The 24,040-nt window shown below is 40.7% G+C and overlaps 1 protein-coding gene and 1 pseudogene across 3 annotated transcripts; one reads left to right on the top strand and one right to left on the bottom strand.

Moving 5' to 3' along the window:
* Positions 1-465: 465 nt before the first annotated feature.
* On the bottom strand, positions 466-9,975 carry LOC111157737 (annotated as a pseudogene).
* A 4,700-nt stretch (positions 9,976-14,675) lies between these two features.
* On the top strand, positions 14,676-23,009 carry LOC111157975 (ankyrin repeat and SOCS box containing 8). Of its 3 annotated transcripts, none has more exons than XM_022519747.1 (4): positions 14,676-14,784; positions 17,390-17,553; positions 19,215-19,319; positions 21,112-21,744. In XM_022519747.1, exons 2-4 carry the CDS (start codon positions 17,425-17,427, stop codon positions 21,742-21,744), a joined length of 867 nt encoding a protein of 288 aa, XP_022375455.1. In that variant the 5' UTR covers positions 14,676-14,784; positions 17,390-17,424. The 3 variants fall into 3 exon arrangements, with proteins under 3 accessions (XP_022375455.1, XP_022375454.1, XP_022375456.1); XM_022519746.1 differs by having other exon boundaries at positions 14,712-14,784; positions 17,394-17,553; positions 21,112-22,949; XM_022519748.1 differs by lacking the exon at positions 14,676-14,784 and having other exon boundaries at positions 16,673-17,553; positions 21,112-23,009.
* Positions 23,010-24,040: the final 1,031 nt, after the last annotated feature.

Genomic DNA, 24,040 nt, shown 5'->3' with positions numbered 1-24,040 from the left:
TCATGATTTTGTTTAATATTAAACTTTAAAATTTGTGCCACATTTTCAAGATATTACTTGACTCACAATAGTATTTTACATATTTAAATTCAGTAAGTCACAGAATAAAACTATTCACTTAAACAGTATAATTCTCCTTTAATAGCAGTGACTTTATATAAGAGGTTTGACTTCAAACTGTCTTACCATTCCTTTCTTTAGCCTCTATTGTCCAGAGACAGGCACATTTCAACTCATGTCTTTTTTTTTTTTAAGATTTTGTTTATTTATTTGAGAGAGAGAGAGAGAGAAAAGGACAGAGTACAAGGGGTGGGGAGGGGCGAAGGAGAGAGAAAAGCAGAATCCCCACTGAGCAGCAAGCCTGATGCAGGCTCAGGCTGGATCCCAGGTCCTGGAGATCATGACCTGAGCTGAGGGCAGATGCTTAAGGGACTGAGCCACCCAGGCTCCCCTCAACTTTTTTCCTTAATGAATATTTTGCATCAAGTTCCTGAAGTTTTCCATTTCTTTCACACTTGTAGAAATTCTTCCAGTTGCAATAAACAATGATACTATTTCTTGTCTGGTTAGATGGAATTCATAAGTGGGCCTGCTTTCTGCTATGTTTGCTAGCAATGTCTCTGGGGGGAAAAAAAAAGGCCTTCAAAGCAGTGCCCAAACCCTTTATTGTGGGAAAACCAGTATTTTCCCACAGTTGACATTTAAACCAACAAATACAACCCAGAATTTTTGAAACATTTCTATAATGCAGTCTAAAGTCTGCCTTTAGTTAGCTTGCTCCTTTTTCTATACCAAGCAAAAAGTAATAATAATTCTTATAAAAATGCAAGAGAAATTATTTAACTTTATGAAGTATTTCCAAGAGTAACTTTGTCCTTTGAATCTTAAACTTCATTTCCATGAAACACTTGAAAGTTTGGGTGCTCAAAGAATGATAGCAATTTAGATAAAGGGCTTCATTCTTTTAAGTAGAGAAAACACAAGTTCTTTTTTTTAAATATTTTATTGATTTATTTGACAGACAGAGATCACAGGTAGGCAGAGAGGCAGGCAGAGAGAGAGGGGGAAGCAGGCTCCCTGCCGAGCAGAGAGCCCAATGCCATGCGGGACTCTATCCCAGGATCCCGGGATCATGACCTGAGACTAAGGCAGAGGCTTTAACCCACTGAGACACCCAGGTGCCCTGAGAAAATGCAAGTTCTTGAAAATCCCATCAAACACACTAGTGAAATTCTGTAACGAATGTCCTCATTTCTTTTCCCAACAGGTAGATTGTGAAGGCAGTCTTGCTCTCAGCGGCACATAATGCCTGCAGGCAGTCCAGAGGTTTGTTACATGCCCCCCTCCCCTTTTTGTACATGGAGACCATCTGTGAAAAATGCTCTCTTCACATTTCCCTTGAACAGAAGCTAAAATATTGAAAGGTTTTTAGTAGTGACTTTAAAAAGTTTTTTTCATAGATGATGATATCCCCTATCTTCCAAGCATCTGGTCCCTTGTAACGGTGTAAAAACAATTTACATATTTAGTATCAGGGTATTATATATCATCAGCTTCACAGACGTTTTCTGGGGATCATCAGCCTCAAGCACTGAAGAACAGTCTTCTGTGATTCCTCATTCAAAGATTCATGCACAGCTCCCATCATTCAGCTTGCTCACATTCTTCAGTGAGATTAGTGCCTTTTTCAGAATACCTATAGCTTGCAGATTTAATTTACACACTTGATTTTTAACTTACTTGATTTTACATTTTTATCACTTCTTACATTGAACTGACTTGCTTTATCCTATAATAAACATAAAATGTTTCATGATACCAGTATTGATATTAACAATAAAACTACAGAATGAAGTTTAAGATTCTTTGCAGTTTGTTTTGTTACTAGGGCATGTCCCACAAAGAAAGGACAAAGTTCTGCATTCAAAAGTCATGTGAAATAAATCTTTTTTGTTGAGGGGGGGTTTGTGTTATCACTCACATGCTTAGGCTTATTTACTTTGTTTTTAATTTTAAGGATTGCTCTTTTTTCTCTTTTTGATTTAATTTACTTTTTGACTATGTAAAATAATTACATTATTTTAAAGTCAAAACTACAAAAGAAAAGGTATATTCAGAGGAGTCTCTTCCAATCCTACCCGTTAATCCTCATTCCCCATCCCCACCTCCTATAAATAGCCATTTTAATTAGTTTCTAAATTATTCTTTAATGTCTAATTTTGTACAAGAACTAGGTACCCATATACTGCTCTGCACCTTACCTCACATAATATTATGACAATCATTCTATAGCAATGCAAAGAAATACTCCTATGTCTGTATGACTATGTCCACTATGTACTATAATTTATTTAACTATTTGGGTCCTCTTTCTTAATGACATTCAGGATATTTATAGTCTTTTGCCATTAAAAATAATGCCACAGGAATAACCCTGTGCATATATCATCCTGAATTTGTGCAGATGTACTTTTAAGATAGTTTCCTAGAAAATGTGCTTGCTGGGTTAATGGGTGACTGCCTCTATTTGTAATTTTGCTAGATAGTACCAAATTCCCCTCCTTGAGGGCTGTATCATTCTACACTTCCACTGGTCCATATCAGTATGTCTCTTTCATCAGAACTTTGGTAAGAGTGTGCTCTCAAACTTTTGGGGTTTTGCCAGCACAATTAGAAATCCTATCTCAAAAGGGGAACCCTCCTACACTGTTGGTGGGAATGCAAGCTGGTGCAACCACTCTGGAAAACAGCATGGAGGTTCCTCAAAATGTTGAAAATAGAACTACCCTATGACCCAGCAATTGCACTGCTGGGTATTTACCCTAAAGATACAAACGTAGTGATCTGAAGGGGCAAGTGCACCCGAATGTTTATAGCAGCAATGTCTACAATAGCCAAACTATGGAAAGAACCTAGATGTCCATCAACAGACGAATGGATAAAGAAGAGGTGGTATATATACACAATGGAATACTATGCAGCCATCAAAAGAAGTGAAATCTTGCCATTTGCGACAATGTGGATGGAACTAGAGGGTATCATGTTTAGCGAAATAGGTCAATCGGAGAAAGACAACTATCATATGATCTCCCTGATATGAGGGAGAGGAGATGCAACATGGGGGGTTAAGGGGGTAGGAGAAGAGTAAATGAAACAATATGGGATTGGGAGGGAGACAAACCATAAAGTGACTCTCAATCTCACAAAACAAACTGAGGGTTGATGGGGGGAGGGGGGTTGGGAGGGGGGTGGGGTTATGGACATTGGGGAGGGTATGTGCTATGGTGAGTGCTGTGAAGTGTGTAAACCTGGCGATTCACAGATCTGTACCCCTGGGGACAAAAATATATTATATGCTTATAAAAAATAAAATTAAAAAAAAAAAGAAATCCTATCTCAATGTAATATAATTTGCTTCTTTTTATTGTTGTTGTCTTTAATGAGTACATTTTACTACTTTAAGGGCCATTTGCATGAATTTTTAACTATGTTTATGTCTTGTGCCATTTTTCCACTGGATTTATCTTTTTATTTCTAGGCTCTCTTTTTATATTAAGGAGATTAACTTTTTCCTGTGGTTTAAGTTGCAGATATTTTGTCCAGTGAATCATTTGTCTTTGGTCTTACTTGTGGTATCTGGGTCATGCCATTTTTAAACATTTTTATGTAATAGAATTTGTCTTCTATTGATTCTAGATTTCAAGTCATAGAGATGTGTTCCTCACTACTCCCATGGGTGATGATTACACAGAAACTGACCCATGTTTTCTTCTGTTGTTTTTAGGGTTTCCATTTTGGTTATGTTTAGTTTACCAATCCATGCAGAGTTTATCTTGGTGTACAGTCTAAACAAAGAATTCAATTTTACCTGTGTCCAAATTGTACCCAGTTGTCTCAGCAACATTTATTACAAAGTCCATTTCTTCCTTATTTTGCAATTTCTTTATCATATATGAAATTACTTTATATACTGGATTTATATTATGTTTCATTAGTGTAACTGTCTGTTCATGTGCCAGTCCTACACTTTAAACTGTGAAGGCTTTCTAGTATTTCAAATGTCTGGTAAGACTGACCCCTCCCCCATTGTTGTTCTTTTCAGCACTTTTCCTAGAAAGTCTTATTTAGTTTTTTCCATATGAACTTAAGAATCGATTTATCTAGGGGTGCCTGGGTGGTTCAGTCAGTTAACTATATGCGTTTGGCTCAGGTCGTCATCCCCAGGTCCTGGGTCCTAGGTCCTCGGGTTGAGCCCAATGGAGTCTGCTTTGGGCTCCTTGCTCAGTGGGGAGTCTGCCTCTGCCACTCCCCGCAGCTGGTGCACACTCTCTCTCTCAAATAAAACAATAAAATCTTTAAAAAAAAAAAAGAATCAATTTATCTAACTAAAAAACAAACAAAATCTTGTTAGACTTTTTACTGAAATTATATTAAATTTACAAATTAACTGAAGGTATGTCTTTTATTCATTCAAGTTTTTTACTTTTGTGTTTTGGGGAGTATCATAAAGTTTCCCTGTATGTATGAATCCTACTGACTTCTGTAAATTGCTTTTATATCCTGCACTTTGCTGAGTTATCTTTTTATTTTCAGCAGTTTTCCTATTGCTTTGCTTTCATTTTCTAGACACGTGACTATATTTTCTACAATTCTCATATATCTAATTGCTTTCTCTATATCAGTGCTGTGGCAAATACCTCAAACACCATGTTAGATGTTATAGTAATAGTGTAGAGATCCTTGTTGTGCTTCAGACATTAGTAAGGATGCCTCCAGTGTTTTCCCATAAAAAGAGTAAGCTACTGGTAAGCAAGATGCTTTATGATGTTAGGAAAATACTCTTTTATTCCTCTTTTAACAATTACTTTTATTGGGAATACATCTTGAATCTTCTTAGATATTTTTCCATAATCTATGGAGATAATCACAAGTCTTTTCTTCTGATATATAATATTAATAAATATATTAATGTATTTTCTAACATTGAACCATCTTTGCCTTCCTAAAGCAATATCCACTTGGTCATGACATATCATGTTGTTTGATTCTATTTGCTAATATTTTATTTGGGATTTTTGCATTGATACTCATGAATGAGATTCATCTGTACCTTTCTCTTTGTACAATCTTATCAGATTTTTGTCTCAATGTTATATTTATTTCATTAAAGACTTTTCGAAGTCATCCTTTTTCTGTTCTTTAGAGTGGAGTTGAGATTATCAGTCTTTAAAGGTTTCTTTTGAAACATCTTGGATAACTTTAAGGGTAATTAAAAATATAGAGAGTGGAAAAAAGATAGTCTCTTCAACAAATGGTGCTGGGCAAATTGGACAGCTATGTACAGAAAAATGAAACTCCACCATTCTCTTATACCATACACAAAGAAAAACTCAATATGGTTAAAAGGCCTCAGTGTGAGGCAGGAATCTATCAAAATCCCAAAGAAGAACATAGGCAGTAACCTCTTCAACATCAGCCACAGCAATTTCTTTCAAGACATGTCCCCAAAGGCAAAGGAAACAAAAGCAAAAATGAACTTTTGGCACTTCATCAAGATTAAAAGTTTCTGCACAGCAAAGGAAACAGTCAATAAAACAAAGAGGCAATCCACATAATGGGAGAAGATATTCACAAATGACACTACAGACAAAGGGCTGATATCCAAGATCTATAAAGAATTCCTCAAACTCAACACACACAAAACAGATAATCACGTCAAAAAATGGGCAGAAGACATGAACAGACACTTCTCCAAAGAAGACATACAAATGGTTAACAGACACATGAAAAAATGTTCATCATCATTAGCCATCAGGGAGATCAAATCAAAACCACATTGAGATGCCACCTTGCACCAGTTAGAATGGCCAAAATCAATAAGACAGTAAAAAAGTGTTGGAGAATGTGGAGAAAGGGGAACCCTCTTACGCTGTTGGGGGAATGCAAGTTGGTGCAGCCACTTTGGAAAACAGTGTGGAGATTCCTTAAGAAATTAAAAATAGAGCTTCCCTATGACCCTGCAATTGCACTACTGGGTATTTACCCCAAAGATACAGATATAGCGAAAAGAAGGGCCATCTGTACCCCAATGTTCCTAGCAGCAATGGCCACAGTCGCCAAACTGTGGAAAGAACTAAGATGCCCTTCAACAGATGAATGGATAAAGAAGATATGGTCCATATATACAGTGGAGTATTATGCTTCCATCAGAAAGGATGAATACCCAACTTTTGTATCAACACGGACAGGACTGGAGGAGATTATGCTGAGTGAAGTAAGTCAAGCAGAGAGAGTCAATTAACATATAGTTTCACTTACTTGTGGAGCATAAGGAAGAACACAGAGGACATTGGGAGATGGAGAGAAGTGAGTTGGGGAAAATGGAGGAGGAGACAAACCATGAGAGACTGAGGACTCTGAGAAACAAACTGAGGGTTTTAGAGTGGAGTGGGGTAAGCCTGGTGGTGGGTATTAAGGAGGGCACATATTGCATGAAGCACTGGGTGAGGTGCATAAACAATGAATTTTGGAACACACACAAAAATTTTAATTTAATTTTTAAAAATTCTATCCAGTATTTTGTTTTCAGCAGATAGCTGGTCTAAGTAATCTGTTCCTTGTTTCTCGTGAAGAAAAAAACTTCCACCTTTCTTTACCTTAATTACTTCTTCTAATCCTTCAAGACTTTATTCAGTTATAATCTTCTTTAAAAAGTTTTCTCTGAGCCCCCTGGTTGTGCTAAGTTGCCTCTTGTCTCTTTTCTGGGCTTCTACTGGATGGCATTTATTCTTGCATAACTGTATAATATTGAAATAATTCATTATGTTATCATTATCTTCCATTAATCCAAAGTTTTTTATGGACGGGAATCCTGTATTGCCTCTACTTTTTAATTTCCAGTATCTAATGCCAAACACAGTACCTGACATTGAGTAGGAGCCTTAATAAATATTTAATGAACTAACCTTTGATCAGATCCTCCCAACACACACACATAGACACACACTACCTGTTTCCTCTCAAGTTCTTACCTTTGTGAATGGCTACTCAATTCATCTAGGAGAATACAGTAAAAATCTAAAACTCATTGTTGGCAGACTATACCCCCTCATCTTCAATTTGTAGTTAATCACCAAGCTCTATCTATTCTGACCTAAATATTTCAAATTCACTCACTTCTCTCCCTTTATATGGCCACCACCTTAGTCCAAGTCCCTACCACTTCTTGCCTAGATCACTTAATTGCTATTCTTTCTATTTTAATCACTGTTCCTTCTATAATCCATTCATCAGAAAGTCAAAGTAATCCTTTAAAAAAGACATATGTGATTATGTCACTTGTATAAAACCTATCAATAGTTTCTTCTTCTTTTGGGATAAAGTTTAGAATCTTTAGTATGTCCACAAAGACCCTGGCTAATCTGGAGCATCTATCCTTTCCAGCTTTAACTTGTGCCCTTTGCTTCCTTATCATTCTGGCCTCATACTCTTCTTCCAACTTCCTAAGCTTTTCCCCACTCAGAATCTTGGCCATTTGCTAGAGGGCCCATTCCCTGCAGCTTTGATCTACTTATATCCATTTATTTTCCAAATCCATGCTCAAAGCAGTTTTCTTTTACCTCCCAGATTTACTGAGACTCTACTGAATGGTCATATTATCTTTCATACTTTTCCCTTATGGAACTTACCACTACTGTGATTATTTTTGTGTTTTTTTTTTTTTTAAGATTTTATTTATTTATTTGACCGACAGAGATCACAAGTAGGCAGAGAGGCAGGCTGGGGTGGGGGGGGGGGAACGCAGGCTCCCTGCTGAGCAGGGACCCTGGGATCATGACCTGAGCTGAAGACAGAGGCTTTTACCCACTGAGGCACCCAGGTGCCCCCATTTTTGTGTTTCTTTGCCTAATGTTTATTTCTGACACTAACTATAATTTTCCTGGAGGCAGGGACCATGTTGATCTTATTTTCAGCCATATCTTCAGCATCTGTCATAAGGAATAGCACAGTAATAGAATTTAATAAGTATTTATTGAATGAATGGGTGAATGATGAGTGAATGAACAAAACTAGTTAACTGAATTCTGAGCAGAAGTCTGAGAAATAAATTCTCTATTTCTCCCTCTAGGGGGAGACCTACTCCTACTAGAAATAGCATGGGGCTCAAGAGAGCTCAAAATTCTCAAATTAACAGTTTCTAAAGCTTCTTAAGTCCCTGAAATGGATTCAGAGAATCCAATCATGCCTTGCTAGTAGAACTCTCCAGGTCAGTCTAGACCACCCAGTGGTACCAGACAAGTGTTAATTTCCCTTCCTTGAACAATCTTGAAATCCCTCCTGCTTGTGTTTCTCTACTCCAGTCTTGGTTTGCTAGGTGATTTAGCTATAACGGCCCACATTCTTGGAAAAATAATATCTATGTATATGTAATTTAAATATTATCATTAACATTGTTATTTATATTTTTATTGCACCCCCCCCAAATCCTTTAGGCATTCTTTCTCTACAAAGTCTCAAAATGGTTTAAAATTATTCTAATTGTGGAAAATATTGGTAACCTATGAGGCCAAAAAAATAATAAAATATTGATGAAAAGCTAATTTTCAAAAAGTAGCGATTCATAGATTTCCTTGAGCCTTGGGGAAGGTTAAAAGGAAAAAGAAAAAGAATAGAGTTTGAATATTGGGAGCATGTCTGCCTCTGAGCAGTTTCTGAAAGAAGTCCTTGTTTAATCCTGATGACATGTCTTGGGAGACTATGCCTGCTGCACACTAATACTGTTCTTTTCTCTGCTGAACTACTTTCTCTAGGACAAAGTTTAAGTGTAGAAAAAGTTTCACAAGGCTTATATTTCTCTGTACTTTTTTTTTCTTTTCCTTTGTTTCTATTTCCAAAGCTCCTTTTCAAATTTCCTTTTAAATGTAACTTCTGACTTCTTTCTCAGGGTCAAGTACATAGAGGCATTCCACTATTCCTGTCTTTGGGAGGTCAGTTAGTTCACTTTAGTTCAATGCATGTATCCAATACCTACTGTGTGTCTGGGACTGTGCTATGGGGGAGGGAGGAGTGAGAGCAGGAAATCCGAATCTCTGCCTTAGAGGTGCTTACAGTGTAACTGGGAGGACCAGACAAATACAAAATATATAAGAACCACCATCTGCACATCAGGTTGTACAGATCAGTAAATTGATGCTTAGATAATATAACTTGCTTAGACTGGCAAAGTAACTAGAACTAATATCAGAACTGGAAACTTGGTTCCTGTGGTATTTACATATTATTTTGTTTCTCAAATAAGGGATAAGCAATAAACAGTAACCCTAAAAACTGAAGAAATTCAAAGTAGAGAGAAAATAGACCATTGTATTAATGAACCAAAGCTAATTTTCCCAACTAGTCTGACACTTAGATCTTGTTTTTTTCACCCTACTTTGCTAATTTTGACTGATCCCCTCTCTCTCCTTCACTCTTAGAGTATCACAAACTTCCTTTTCATTCTTTCCCCCGCACTTTGGGGACAAGAGAATAGCTCATTTGGAAGGAAACACGTCTTAAGTCACCTTTCTCTAGGACAGGTGTCAGGAAAACGTTGCACCAACATTACCTAAATGGCCCCCAAAGAAAGATGAGTCCTTTTTTAGACAGAAGAATAATTGATAAGTTCTGGCCAGAAGCCAGGAAACTGTTGGGAAAGGCTTCATGTTACCACTTACAGAGGTTGTAAGACAGAATTCCTCTCCTCTAGTACATGGTCACTCTAGAGGGTTGCATGCAAAATCAGGAAAGGGTTTGGAGCCAGCTGGTGAATAAAGGAGTTTTTCACTCCAAAAAAGGAGTTACACAAAAGCCTGCCACTGTGAGGTAGCCACAAAGCTCAAAAAGCAAGACACCCAGGTCTATAACCTGGGACAGCTTAATGGCATCTGCCCGGATCCTGGACACTAATACATGTTGAACGGTGATGGCACCAATCATTACAAGCAAAACAGCATTATCAAATTTCTAGTTCAGGTCTGTGCCAAGGTCTGAAAATAGAAACACTAGTTGTACTGTTAGCACCATCTAATGAACACTTCTTAAGAGCAGAACTGGAATTAGCAGAGGAGAGAAGAAAAAATAATGACCTAAAAGTTTTATGAGAGACGCAATGTATCTAAAACAAGCAAAAAACAACTCACTTATATCAAAGCATGAAGATCACAAATAACAAACTAAAACGTATAGACATGGAACTGGAATGTTAAATGCAAAATTCATGGGATGTGATCAAAAACCATTTTGTTTTTTGGCTTTTATCATCTTTTAAAATTTTGGGGAGAGGGGGAACCTGGTGGCCGTTGGTTAAGTGTCCTACTCTTGATTCCAGCTCAGGTCCCCTGCTCAGGATCATGAGTTAAGCCCTGCATAGGCTCCATGTTGGGTATGGTGCCTACTTTAAAAAATACATACACACACACACACACACACACACACACACACACACACACATATACATACACATATATGCAAACATACACACATTTATATTTATATATGTATATATACATATATAAAGATGTGTGTATATAGAGAGAGAGAGAAAGAGAGAGAGAGAGAGAGGATGATCTTCCCCTGCAATTTTCCCTGAGTGGAAAATTGGGCAGATTCCCTGACTTTGGTTCATTCTTTGATAACTGACAATCCTTTAAGTACATCACTTCAAGCCAAGAAAGAGAGTCTTGATTTGGTAATCAGAATGTTTCCAGTCCAAGATGGTAATCAAATACTCCAGTCTTCATTCTAAGGCACCAGTTTAAGACTTCTCCTCCCCGTTCCCCATGTAAGGCCTCTTGTGGCTGGTGGCTGCCTGCCTTCAACTTCCCCCACTAGCTAACTGCTGTTTGACCTGCTGTGTGAAAGCGGGAAGCAGAGCACCTAGGAGATATGATATATGTGTACTACTTAGGTCTGGCAGATGATTTAAGTTGACTTTTTCTTGTAGGTGCTTTTAAAAGTTCTTTAGAGATCCTATCATCAGAGACCTCTCACTTCAGTCCTTTTGGCCTAAACAGATACAGGTGGTTGCCTATGACAACCTCTGTGTATGCTAAGATTCCTATGTTTGTCCATGTATCTCTAGCTTCTGGTCACTGGGTTCCTCCACACCTCTAGACAGCCCTTTTGAATAAACCAAAGGCAACACTATGCTGACTGTCTTCTATATGGCACATCTGGTCCTAAGAAACATTTTTCCATTTATCATCCCTACCAAATCTGAGAGTGCTGGCAGATCCCAAAGCATCCACTTCTGCTTTGTGGCTCCTGCCTTTAAATTATAGGCAAGTGCTGGTGCAGTTCTCTGTGTTTTACTATGGGAAACAACTGCCAACTGCTTTGGTCCCATAGAAGCCCCTCTCTGGGCTCAAGGATAAGGATGTAGCATGAGCACTAACTCTCCCTCTGGGTGGGAAGGGAGTGGGAACTGAAAAGCATAAGCAAATTGCTCCTCAAGAAACCTCCACACAGACCCTTTCTCTCTATATTCTGTGTTCTCTCACTGTGAAGTAGAACTGTTCTTCAACATTGACTTTGTACATCAAAGCTTTGTTGAAATAACTATCCTGAATGGCAATTGACTGTTTGCAAATCCATACCTAACCTTGATAATAAGAGAATGTGTTTCACCATCACTGTCTTCCCTGCACTGTGAGCACAGAGCCTGAAACAAAGTAGGTGCCAGTAAATGTTTGATAAATGCATGAATGAATGGATCTGAAACTTCATTTGGTTGTGCAGTATATTTTTCAGACACTATGAAATAATCTGTATAGTTAGCCTATGGGAGTCTCACTGGGAAAGTCATCATTCTATATTTATAAGATGTTGGGAGTCTCCAAGAATATATACACCCTAACATTTACCAATCAAGAACTTTTGAGAAAGTAGACAACCCAGGGAAAAAGTCACAGTTTTTCAAGAAAGAAATGGATAAACATGAAACAGCTCAAGTTTTTATATGACCATTTAGGGTGTTAAATCAAAACTTCTCAGAAAAAAATTCCACCCAAACCGTGGATGTTGTCTAAATAGTTCATTCGGAAAGCCTAAAGCTGTTCAAAACAACAAATAAAAAAATAGATTTAAGACATTTGGCAAAATGTTAATATGTTAAATATGGATGACGGATAGAAGGAGTTCGTGGTACTATTCTCTCTAGTTTTTTTCAGTATGTTTGAACATTTATGTAACACAAATAACATTTAAAAACTGAAGCTTGGAATTGGCACTCTCTTTACGCTGCTTTAGAAAGGAGGCACCAGAAGAAGCAAAAATGGAAGAGAAGCTATGTAGACTTTGGCATCTTATAATTAAGCCATAAATACTACTACTAATGTAGTAGTATTTTTATAGCCATAAAGCTATTCTTATCTGATGAGGAGTCAAAATTTTGGAAGCAGGAATTTTTGCTTAAAATTAAATAGATTCAGAATCGTAGAAATAGAAGGATGTTCAGAGATTATTTCAGCCAATTCTCTCACCTTACAAAGGAGAAAACTGATGCCCCCAAATTTGGGATGAAGTAACTATCAATCTCAGAGCCAGGACAAAAGCTAGGTCTGTACTTCTGTACTCTGGTTTCTCTTTCCACCTAGGTGGCATATGACATTGAACTAAAACTGTTAACGCGAGGAAACTCAGGTGTTCTATTTTCATTTGCTGCATCCTTTGACTCTATCATTTCTGGTGTGTACATGTGGAGGACCTCCTTCTTTTGTGCAGTGGATATTCCAAGATTTTCCAAGACACAGTGGTAGACTCACTAGAACTATACTTAATAAAATGAAGCCCAGAAAGGCAGTCATCAACCCTTCCATACATCAGTTGTCTGAAGCTTGTGCTCCACTTAGAGAAAGCTATGGGTGATGTCAAGTATAGCATCATCTTACCGGGTCCAGAGAGAGGGAGACCTAGCACACCTTGGCCCACTGCATCATGCAGTGGACTTTTTACACATCTGCCTCTTGCCTCATTAATTCCCCAGCCAAGTAGAATTCAAGGGGATTCTAGGGAGAATATATACTGGGGTATTGATTCTAGACAGTTATAGGCACAGAGGTGGAGTTTGGGAGGTACCGACTGAAACAAGGTTAGGTCTGACAAGACATGTAGTGGTTTGATTTATCTATGATCTTCCCTTTTGATGGCCAGGAAGGACTAAGATTCACAGGATGAACTTCCTATTTTGGATCAGCACAAACACAGGTATCTCTTGTCCTTGTATCTGAAGGTTTAACATTCTCTAGGGCCCTAGAGAATAATACAGATTTCTGGTTTAGAAGCAAGGGGCACAGAATCAAACTGCTTCCATTCACTGTTTTGATCAAATGCCTTATGGTAGTTGGGGCATGGGGATAGGGTTCTGGCCTCCACATATCATCCAAATTCCTTCAGCCTTTCCTAAGTAAATCTATGAATTAAAAGCAATGTAATTAATATGTAGCTACAGCTTCAAGTCAACTCCCCAGACTCCATCCCAATCAGCAGGCTGTCCCTAAGCCCTTCTTTCATAGAGCTGCCAATGACTAGAGCAGCCTTTAACCCAGAACATGGAATTGGTGGCTTACAGGCTGACTGTTGCCTGCTTGCAAAATGGTTCTTTTTTTTTTTTTTAATGTTGCCAATATTTGCAATTGGAGAGGATTCACTTTTATAAAAATCTGGATTTTAGCTTCTTTTGAAAAATTGGACAACCTCACCATGGCAGAGTGGCGGGAGGTGGGGGACACATATCTGCATGGCAAAAATCTTTTCAGTTTGGAACTGAGAAGAGGCTCACTCTTCAGACAAGACATGAGCTTTTCCAGTTCATCATCCTCTCGGTGATGTTCATGAACTCTCTGGGCCGCGCTTTACTCTAAAACTCATTCGATTATGTTGCTTAGAACGCGCTTTGGGAGGTAGGGGTCGGGGCGTTTTTGGTTAAACAGGCTGCCGGGTAGATCTCAGTCAACACTGACAGTCGTCCTGTGTAGGCTGCTTCACTCTTTACCCGCACCACTGCGTGCTGCTGGCTTCAAATGTTTGCGCTTTGCACGGAAAGTACATCACTGAGAGATGTCAGCATCTCTCAAGGTGGGAAGGGTTTTGTCAGCATGTACGTCTTTTTCAGTCTTCAACATTTGGGCTACTACACCTCTTGGGTGGTCATCTTCGGTATGGTTCCCTTTGGGGGAGCGTGGACAGTATCCAGGAGGGTTCAGAAGAGCATACATGCGTTCCGATATTATGAATGATGGAAATCGCTTCCCAAAACGCTTCTTACTAACAGTTTAGTCTCCTAAGCAACTAAACTTGTGCAGCGAGTTTAGAAATTTCGAAATGAGGTGCTCAGGCCACCTCAGTTGGAGACAGAGGGAGGCAGCGAAGGGCACAGAAGGACCCACTGCAGGCCTGGTCCACGCAGGCACTGCCGCAAAGCGTCGGGAAGAGCCGGGGCGGGAGAGCTTTTTGCCTACCCGGGCCGACCCGAGCTCCCGGACGGTGGCCGAGAGCGCTACACTGCGCCTGCGCGCAAAGCCTCCGGCGGGCAAAGAACGTAATCTGTTATCTATACCTGGGTCGGACGGCGGCTGCCTTCGTCTGCGCAGGCGCACGCCGCCTCCAGCCATTGGCCGGTGCGCAGGCACCCATCCCAATCACCCTTCACATCCTGTAAACAGAGGGGGCCGGCTGGAGACGACAACTTCTGCTTCCGGGTCACGCCTTGACAGCGGCTTTCACCACCCAGCTCAGCCCCGCGGTTTGGTGAGTGCGTACCTCGCTGCGGGAATGCCTGCAGCCAGGTTCCTTAACCCGTGGCACTACGCGCGGTAGCTCTTTCTCCATTCCCAGCTCGGGTTTCGTTAGCCCTGGAGACAGAGACATGGTTCCTGGCCTTAGGGGAATCAGGGCGGGGGTTGGTTAGCCTCCGGAGCTCCACAGGCGTAGATTCCTCGATCTTCTTTCACCCATCGTCCCCCCCCCCCCGCCCCAGCTGCGGGGAGACCTGCCGGCATTGCTGCGATCTTTGCGGATCCCATGAGGAAAATGACACCACACGTCCTCTCATTTCGTGCCCTTGCCCTTCGGCTCTGCCTCGGCAAGACGCAGCTGCCGCGAGCCGCCCCCCCACCCCCTCCACTTCACCCCAGCATGTGTGGTGGGGTTGGGGGCGCCTCTGGCTGGGCTGTGGGTCTCCCGGCCTGGGCGGAAGCCGAGGCCTCCCTAGCACCAAAGGTGTTGAATGTCGCCTCTCTCCCCCTTTGCTTCTACCATCGCAATAGAAAACCCCTTGGTGTTTTCTCTGGATCCGCAGTGAAAGAAAACCGGGGGAGAGAGGCTTTTCAGTTCCAGCAGAGGAAAGGGGCTGCTGTCTGGAATTAGGTCAAGCTTACATTTCCTTGACCCTTCCCCACAGTGCATGTTGTTAATGTGCCCCGAAGTTTCACTCTTCATCAGGAGCTTCCATGCAACAGCAGAAAACTACTGGTCATGTCCTGAGTTAGGAGTTCTTAGCCTGGAGTCCCAGGAGTGCCCCGAAAATGATTGCAGGGTTTACTTTCTTCAGATTATCATGGCCCAGAAACGGATAACAGAACCAGTTCAGTCTAAGCTTTTCACTTTAGATGTTCTGTGTTCTGCCCCCCATTCTTGGAATCTCTGGTTCAAATGCACCTCTGGTTTTTTCTCCCTTTCCCTTGCAACAAAAAAGTATAAGATACAGACCATTGTCTCTGCATGTAGTGGCTGTTAGGTTAAAACATATGCCAACTCTATTCTATCTAGAAAGTTTCGGAGAGACATATAAACAAGTGTGTAAGCTTATTCATTCAAAGTAATGTAGGAATAATGTAGGAGAGAAGAATGCCCAATATGAATCATTGATACCTATGAATTGAACATTGTTAACCTGCATTCTATTAATTAATACTGTATATAGTTTAAACAGATAAATGGCTACTGATTAGCAAAATAGAAACTATTCAAATTTATAATATATTACATACTGCATAAGGGGATACTCCATTATGAAAAGCAAAAATTATGTAGTGTGAAATGACGAAAATAATTTTAGGTTTTTTACCTTAGTAGTGATCATTTGCATAACATTTAATTATGCAAGGTGTGAATTTTTTAGGATTTAAAGTAATAATCTTTACATTAATTCAACAAATATTTATTGAGAACCTGCCATGTGCCAGGAACTTTTAAAAATAACACTGTCTTTACCCTCAAAGAACTTAGAGTTTAATAAGAACACATATTTCTAGAGAGCTGATACTGCATACTACATATTCTCTACAGTTTTTTGATATATACTTTTTCATAGAAATGCTCCACCTTGTTTGCTATAATTTTAAATGTTCCCCAACTAGTATATGGGTCTTATACAGCCAGAACTCTTATTAGTTAAATTTAAGTATATTGCATTTTTTTCTTCCATGCTAGAACTCTTTGTCATATTGTGGTTTGAACATATATTATCCCAAATCTATTTCTTAGTTGTCATAAACGGCCAATTATTAAAATTTTTAATTCGTTTTGCCTCGTAAGTCTGCTTGTTTTCCTACAACCACCAGCATATGTCATTGGTATGAACTTCACAGTTTTTTTCTGATTTTTTATACATGACTAATTGTCCTTTTGAGATTTTTATTTTAGAATGTCACCCAAATATTTCCCATGTTTTCTTTGGTGAAGACATTTTAACCTGTTTCACAGATGTCTCGTCATTGTTAACATAGATGTATTTCTTCCATAGCCTTTTCCTTCTCTTCACACAGGTATTGATCACTTCTATAGCCTTTAGTCAACCAGTATTTATTAAATACCTACTTTTTGTGAGATTCTGTGGCTGGTCTTACATGAACAAAAAATAGAAGACAGGGACCTTGCCTTCTAATTGATTACAATTTAGAGGAGAAACAATATGAACGTAACTATACTTGCGGGACCAAATATAACAAGTAAGCTAAAGGTGATGGTGATAGTAAAGACCACAGAATCCAGAGGAGGGAAAGTTAGTTTTGGGCATCTTCAGCCTTTAAAAAAAATCCCCTTGCTTGCCTAGTCTTGTGTGTAAACTCCACAGAGCTCCATGAGGGTCTTGGGGCCGCATGGGGAAATCTTGTTCCAGACTAGTTCAGAGAGTAGAATTGTAGTACTGAAGGTCAGAGAATTTTCATCCAGGTTTACCCAGCTCCCTAAGCAACTATTACATTCTATTTCTTTATGATTCCAAAAAATTATTACTTAGTCATTGATCGCTTTGAAATCTACTTGTACTGTTGGGAAGGCCTCAGAGAATTCCTAATCCTAGGGACAGGTATGCTCAGTGATGTTGTGTATGCCTAAAACTTCTTTGTTTCAGGCAGTTTGGAGCATGTGAACATACTCTGAGCCTTGATGAGTTCCAGTATGTGGTATATTATGCAGAGCATTCAGAGCAAATACTCTCTCTCAGAGCGCTTAATCCGAACAATCGCGGCCATTCGTTCCTTCCCACATGATAATGTAGAGGACCTCATCAGAGGGGTGAGTGTGCTGGACTGACGGAGAGGCCTATGGGAGGTGAAGGGGGAAAGTTCCTGGGGAATCGTAATAGATTACAGATTGGAAGCATTGACTCAGCACAATATCACAAGGAGGTTTTTTTTTTTTTTTTTAAGATTTTATTTATTTATTTGTCAGAGAGAGGGAGAAGGAGAACACAAGCAGGCAGAGCGGCAGGCAGAGGCAGAGAGAGAAGCAGGCTCCCCGCTGAGCAAGGAGCTGGATGTGGGACTGGATCCCAGGACCCTGGGATCATGACCTGAGCTGAAGGCAGCGGCTTAACCAACTGAGCCACCCAGGCATCCCAAGGAGTTTTTATAGTCCTCTTAGATGTGTTAACTTGACCATGAAAATACATTTTCCTTGTGTTTTGCTTCTCTTTTCTTCTCCCTCTCACTTTGTGCATCTGACATTTTCTTCAGGAAGTATGTTCTAGGTAACCCTAGTCTCACATTCTTTGTGAAATCTCTGGATATGGTACATGTGGGATCCAGTAAGCTCAAAGTCTTCTATACATGGTTTACTAAGGGAGGAAGGAGAGGAGCAAAGCAGAAGCGGTTTTCAAATCCCTGTGGTTTATAATAATTACACAGAGAGATATCACTTGCCATCTATCTTGACAACAGCTACCACTTGTAGTTCTGTAAGGAATGTCAATCCCTAAAGTGCATGGTAATTTTTGACTTAAGAAAACATCTTAACATGTCTAACCACTGCTATCCAGCAATTGTTATATGACTAGTGTTCTAGATGGTCTTTGGTCTTTGATATCTTTTTCTGAATATTATTCCTGTTGAAGAGAAGTTACAGGGTCATTTTTTGTTCACTAGTAAATGCATCCAGATTCTTACTTTTGTAAGTTCTTTTCAACAACCGTGGAATCCTTATTTACTGCCTGGAGCTCTCTAGCTGCTTCGAAGTTGGGTGGTGCAGCTTTGAGAAGAAAGTCATACAAACTTATTCTCAGCAGAAGCGGTACCAGAGGATTCAGCAGTGGGAAGTTTGTCACATTCTAATTCTAGCTCTGCTGCTGAGTCATTCAGCGACTTTGGTCTGTCTTTAGGATCCCCATCCCCTTTCATCAGATGTGAAACAGAAGTACCAGCAGGGACTAGGCAGCAGAGAATGCCGATGCTAAGAGACTACTTTGAAGATGTTTATAAACAGAAAGAGAACATAAACATGACCTTATTGTTAATGATGGTCATCTGTTGAATGGCAGAAAGAGCATGCCGTTCTCTTGGTTTCAGTCTGACAGACTCAGTTTCCTGACTTTTTCAGAGCGTGATGGCCGTAGAAAGTGGATTGCTTTTCCAGCTCTCTTGTTTGATTGATCCCCAGTTTTCCACCGCTTTTGCACATGAGGTTATGTCCTCAATGAGGTCTAGATGACCGTCTGGCAAGTTACCTTGTGAAAAACCATAATAATTTGATCTAAGGAATCAATAGTTCCTTTCCTTCATCTTCAGTGTATTCTCTTGGTGTGGATATTATTTAATAAATAGGACTGGAAACTGGGACCAATGATGTTTATAATGCGGTCAGAGCTAGATGCCTGTTCTGCCCTGGACTCAGTTCTGAGTCTCATCCTGCTCAGTGAGCCAGAGCTGAGCACACTGACCGGAGTTTCCTTCTGCCCATAGGGAGCAGATGTGAACTGTACCCATGGCACACTGAAACCCCTGCACTGTGCCTGCATGGTGTCAGACGCTGACTGTGTGGAGTTACTCCTGGAAAAAGGAGCGGAGGTAAAGTTTTTAACACTGTCACATTAATGATCCACTAAAGCTTGAGCTTCTCATTTCCTTAACATTTCTGTCTCTTCTCCCATCTCTTCCCACCTTCTAGCCCATGGTAACATCAGCATAGCAAATAGTAAAGCAAAATGTAATGGTAACTATATACAATGATCCAAAGGATTTCATTCCTTTGCCTTTCTTTCTTGTCTGTGGCTCCAGGAAGAGGGAGTTTTATTTCCCCTTTGTCCCAGCCTTCCTTCTGGGGTCATTTACCTTTCCATTCAGTCCTCTCCTTGCCTGTGGACTGTCCAGGAGCTCTAAGTACAGAGGACCCTCCAGCGATGACTGGAAACCATTGACACCCACTGCCAGACACGTACTTCCTATATCACCATTACTGGGAGATAGATCTCATTAGGTAGTCCATTGCTTAGGACTGGGTCACTGGTGCTATTTCTGCCCACTCATTATTTTACATTTGTTATGTCTTGTTCATATCTTCTTTTTAATGTGTCTTGCGGTAAGAAACATAGATTAATTTATATTGACATTAGCAGGAAGTGGCATAGTGTAGTGAATGGTTAAAAGAATGGACTTTGGAGCCAGACTTCATGGATTTGAATCCCAACTCTGTTACTTCCAGCTCTGTGACTTTGAACAAGTTACTTAATTTTTCTTTGCCTTGGTTTCCCTATCTATAAAATGGAGGTGATAGTGGTGTCTTCTTCATAAGGTTGTTGAGTGTTTAGTACGCTGTCATGTAGAAATTGCTAAGTAAGTGCTTGTTAAATAAATAAATAAGCAGTTTTGACTGTTTGTAAGCAGTTAGGAAGTCGCATAGGCTCAGGCGCTGTTTGGAATCAGACGTCCCAGGAAGCTTATGCAGGCCCCAAACACATTGGTCAGTAAGCCTAAGGGACCAGCCCGGAGCACCATCATCTTCATACAGCCATGCTGTTCTCTACTTATCATTATCTAGTCACTCTTGTGAGTTACCCTGAAATGAAGGCCAGTGATCAATGTCAATGGTGAAAATACCCTGGGGGGAAAAGTTTTTAGCTAAATAGAAAGTTAAACTCAGTTAAATATTCCAGCATATTTTTATTGTATTTTGAGGGGAAGATAATATTGAAGTCTTTGTAGCCTTCAGAAATTATTGGTAATATTGATTTTTAGCAAGTCAGCTGCTATTCCAGTATTGAAAGTTCTGTGCTCTTCCTTTTACATGCTTTTATCCAGGTTCTCTTGTGACTGCACAGTGTATATTTGCAAGGGGGCTGATTGGATTCACAATTTGAGCTTCTCTGTATGGCTAAAGAACACAGCAAAACTACATGGGCAGAGTTTGGCCTCATATCTCAGTCTAGTTGCCATTAGCCACAGAATAGAGTGAGCTGGGATAAGCTCTGGCTTATATATTCAAGCTCCTTTCCAATAAATATCTTCCAGAGTAGTTACAAGGATTTAGACTTCATCATCTCTTTTTTTACCCCTCCCCCCTTGGTAGAGATCCTAGTGAATAATAAACAAGAACATAGCAAAAACCTAAATGAAGCAGGCCAGCTAATCAGTGCACGGAATAGAGTGCTGGTTGTTCTGAGACCGTTCTCTTCCTATTTGCTCCTAAGATCCTGTCATATCTCCTCTTGATCACCAGGACTCGCTGGGAATTACTTGTTGACTCTCATATTCAGAACATGACATAGCAAAGGTCATGGATAAACACGTGCAAGCTGCTTTTGCCCGCCCATCTTCCTCTTGGTGGTCTAGCTACTGTAATGTAGTTCCTCCCTCTTTACAGGTAAATGCCCTGGATGGTTACAACCGAACAGCCCTCCACTATGCAGCTGAGAAAGATGAGGCTTGTGTGGAGGTCCTTTTGGAGTATGGCGCAAACCCCAATGCACTGGATGGCAACCGAGACACCCCACTTCACTGGGCAGCCTTTAAGAACAATGCTGAGTGTGTGCGGGCCCTCCTAGAGAGTGGGGCCTCTGTCAATGCCCTGGATTATAACAATGATACCCCACTCAGCTGGGCCGCCATGAAGGGAAATCTTGAGAGCGTCAGCATCCTTCTTGATTATGGTGCAGAGGTCAGAGTCATCAACCTGAAAGGCCAGACGCCCATCTCCCGCCTGGTGGCTCTGCTAGTCAGGGGACTTGGAACAGAGAAAGAAGACTCTTGCTTTGAGCTCCTGCACAGAGCCGTGGGACACTTTGAGTTAAGGAAGAATGGCACCATGCCACGAGAAGTGGCCAGAGACCAGCAGCTGTGTGAAAAACTGACTGTCCTGTGCTCAGCCCCAGGAACTCTAAAAACACTCTCTCGCTATGCTGTGCGCAGGAGTTTGGGACTCCAGTATCTGCCAGATGCAGTGAAGGGCCTTCCACTGCCAGCTTCTCTGAAGGAATACCTGTTACTTGTGGAATAGGCTGGAGGAGACATTTGCCCCATCACACAGGCAACTCTGGGGGAGGCTTTTCCCTGCAGTGCTTTGTCTTGGAGAACAGGAAAAGCAGTCGTTCCTGTTGTGTGGTTTGTATTTAGAGGCAACGTGTCACAACGGTAACCTCCACACATCTCCCTCCCCAAACCGAGCAACCAAACAAAAAAAGATCCCTCACTTTTGTTTTCTGTTTATTGCTTACGTGGCTTTTTATATTGCACCCTGCAAAAGAAGAGCTCTCCCCATACCCTCCCCTTTAAGGAAAAAGTCAATAGCACAACCAAATTCTCTAGGAGATGAAGAGTATTTAAAGAATGTGTTTAGTTTTCCTTTGGGAACACGATTAAAATTTCAGAAGAATCCCTCTAGAAGCATTGTAACTGGTCAGTGAAGAAGTTTAAGAAAATCCCCGCTAACAGATGTGGCCCAAAGATGAAGAAACGATGACCTCAGATGGTGTGCAGAAACACAGTTGGGCTGGATGATACGGATGATACCCGAGAGTGCCACATCATGGAGTGTGTGGAAGGGACTAGCCCCCTCTCCCAACAGCAAAGGAAACAACAGTCTTTGCTTCTTTTCCATGGGTGTACCTGCGGGTTATAGTAGTGCAGCAGTGTTATTTCAGAAATAACACTGTCTTGCTGCTTTCCACATGGTAGAGGAGATAGCAGGTTCTGAGCAGTCCCAAGAACTCAGTGTCCTAAGGACTTTTCTCCTAATGCAATTCTTTCTCTTTGTGAAAGCCAGTTTGCTCCAGCGGGCTTAGCAGGTGTTTGTACACCTTGGCTGAAGGTGTTTACTCCAGCAGGGGACGAGAAGGGCTGGGCTTTTCCCACCGGTCTTCATTTCCCTATAGATAGCTCACTCTGCTAAGAGTTGGGAGTTATTTTCCTTTCAGCTGTTTTGGAAACTTTGCTTTTTACTGATCTGTACAAGACATCGGGGGAGCCGAGGGTGCGGGGGAAGAGCAGTGTAAGAGCTTCTTTTGAGATGGCCCACCTACTCAAAAAAGAACTGCTTTAGTGAACCATACTTGGTCAACAATACTCTTTCTTTTCATGTTCTTAAACTAGAGCAAGTTGTTATTGATCTTGGATGACCCAGATGCAAATTTGAAAAACTTTTTTTTTCTTTTCACTGATTGGGAACCACAAATAAAGATGACTGGAATCTGCTGACGTAGCTAATTTGAAAAACAATGTCTGCTTTTGCCCTTTTGCTGTTGGTGGGGTTTTTTTGCTCACTTGGAAAAAAAAAAAAAAAGAAAGAAAGAAATAAACACTTCTAAAAGCAAGTTTGGCAATTTCTACTATTCCTACTTTTCTCCACATTATTTAATCACTGGGAGTCCTATTGGCTGGAACTCTGAAGCAGGGCTGTCACTACCCTCCTCATAAGCTGGTTTGAGGATACAGTGGTAATAGCGCTCGATATTTATTGTTAATTTCTCTTCTCCTTAAAGAACTGCACCATGAGCATTTGGCTTCTTTAATTCTGAACTCCCGACAAGACTTCTCAGTTACTGTTTAGAACTGTTTTCAGGGTATAGAGATAATACTTTGGACAGCCAGCAAAAGCCATGTAGTAGAGCTAATCCGTCCTCCACACCTGGTAAAACCTGGAACCTCTTCCTGCTTCATCAAGCAAGTGAAAAACTGGGTTGGGAGGAATATGTAGGCTTGTGCCAAGAGCAACAACAGGACGCCATCCTGTCAATTTGGAGGCTCCTGAAGACCCAACTGCATGACACGGTCACTTGGCTGATGAGGAGGAAGAAGCTGTTGTTATGACACAGAACATAAATTGAGCCAAATAAGAACTGACAACTTCGTAAAGCCGTATTTCAGCCAGCCCACCAAACCAGGCCCCGGTCCAGGTGTCTCTTTCCCAGGCTTTCAAAATTTGCATGTGTCCCCACAGATGGATTCTACCTTTCATCTAGGAAGGAGTACAGGGGAAGGGTTGAGAAGCAGGAACACTGAGTTGTCAGAAGAGGAGTAAAGATTGTGGGATGGCTGGAAAAAAAGCACCCCTGGGTAATAGGTATAGGATCAAAAGGTGAAACACAACATCATGCTTAGGAGAGATTGGTACACCCTATGGCCGCAAAGGATGCAGGAGGGACTGGTGTGAAACAAGGGTAAGGACCAGCATAGGATGTTCTAGGATCTTTTGTACAGAGCCAAGAGATGCTGCGGGAAATAAACCAGGAGGTGGAGAGAAGTATGTGGGGTGATCGCATGGGCTGCATTTTCCCAGGTGTCTGAGCAGAGTCTTT

Source organism: Enhydra lutris, unplaced genomic scaffold (genome assembly GCF_002288905.1).
Source record: "Enhydra lutris kenyoni isolate GAN:26980312 unplaced genomic scaffold, ASM228890v2 scaffoldscaffold56, whole genome shotgun sequence".
NCBI lineage: Eukaryota > Metazoa > Chordata > Mammalia > Carnivora > Mustelidae > Enhydra > Enhydra lutris.
This window is presented reverse-complemented; position numbering and strand designations above follow the sequence as displayed.

Excerpts from the sequence above, each read along its gene's own strand:
- LOC111157975 (XM_022519748.1), top strand. The coding sequence starts at position 17,425 with ATGAGTTCCAGTATGTGGTATATTATGCAGAGCATTCAGAGCAAATAC. Across the intron at positions 17,554-19,214 it reads TAGAGGACCTCATCAGAGGG|GGAGCAGATGTGAACTGTAC; the intron begins GTGAGTGTGCTG and ends TTCTGCCCATAG. Across the intron at positions 19,320-21,111 it reads TCCTGGAAAAAGGAGCGGAG|GTAAATGCCCTGGATGGTTA; the intron begins GTAAAGTTTTTA and ends CCCTCTTTACAG.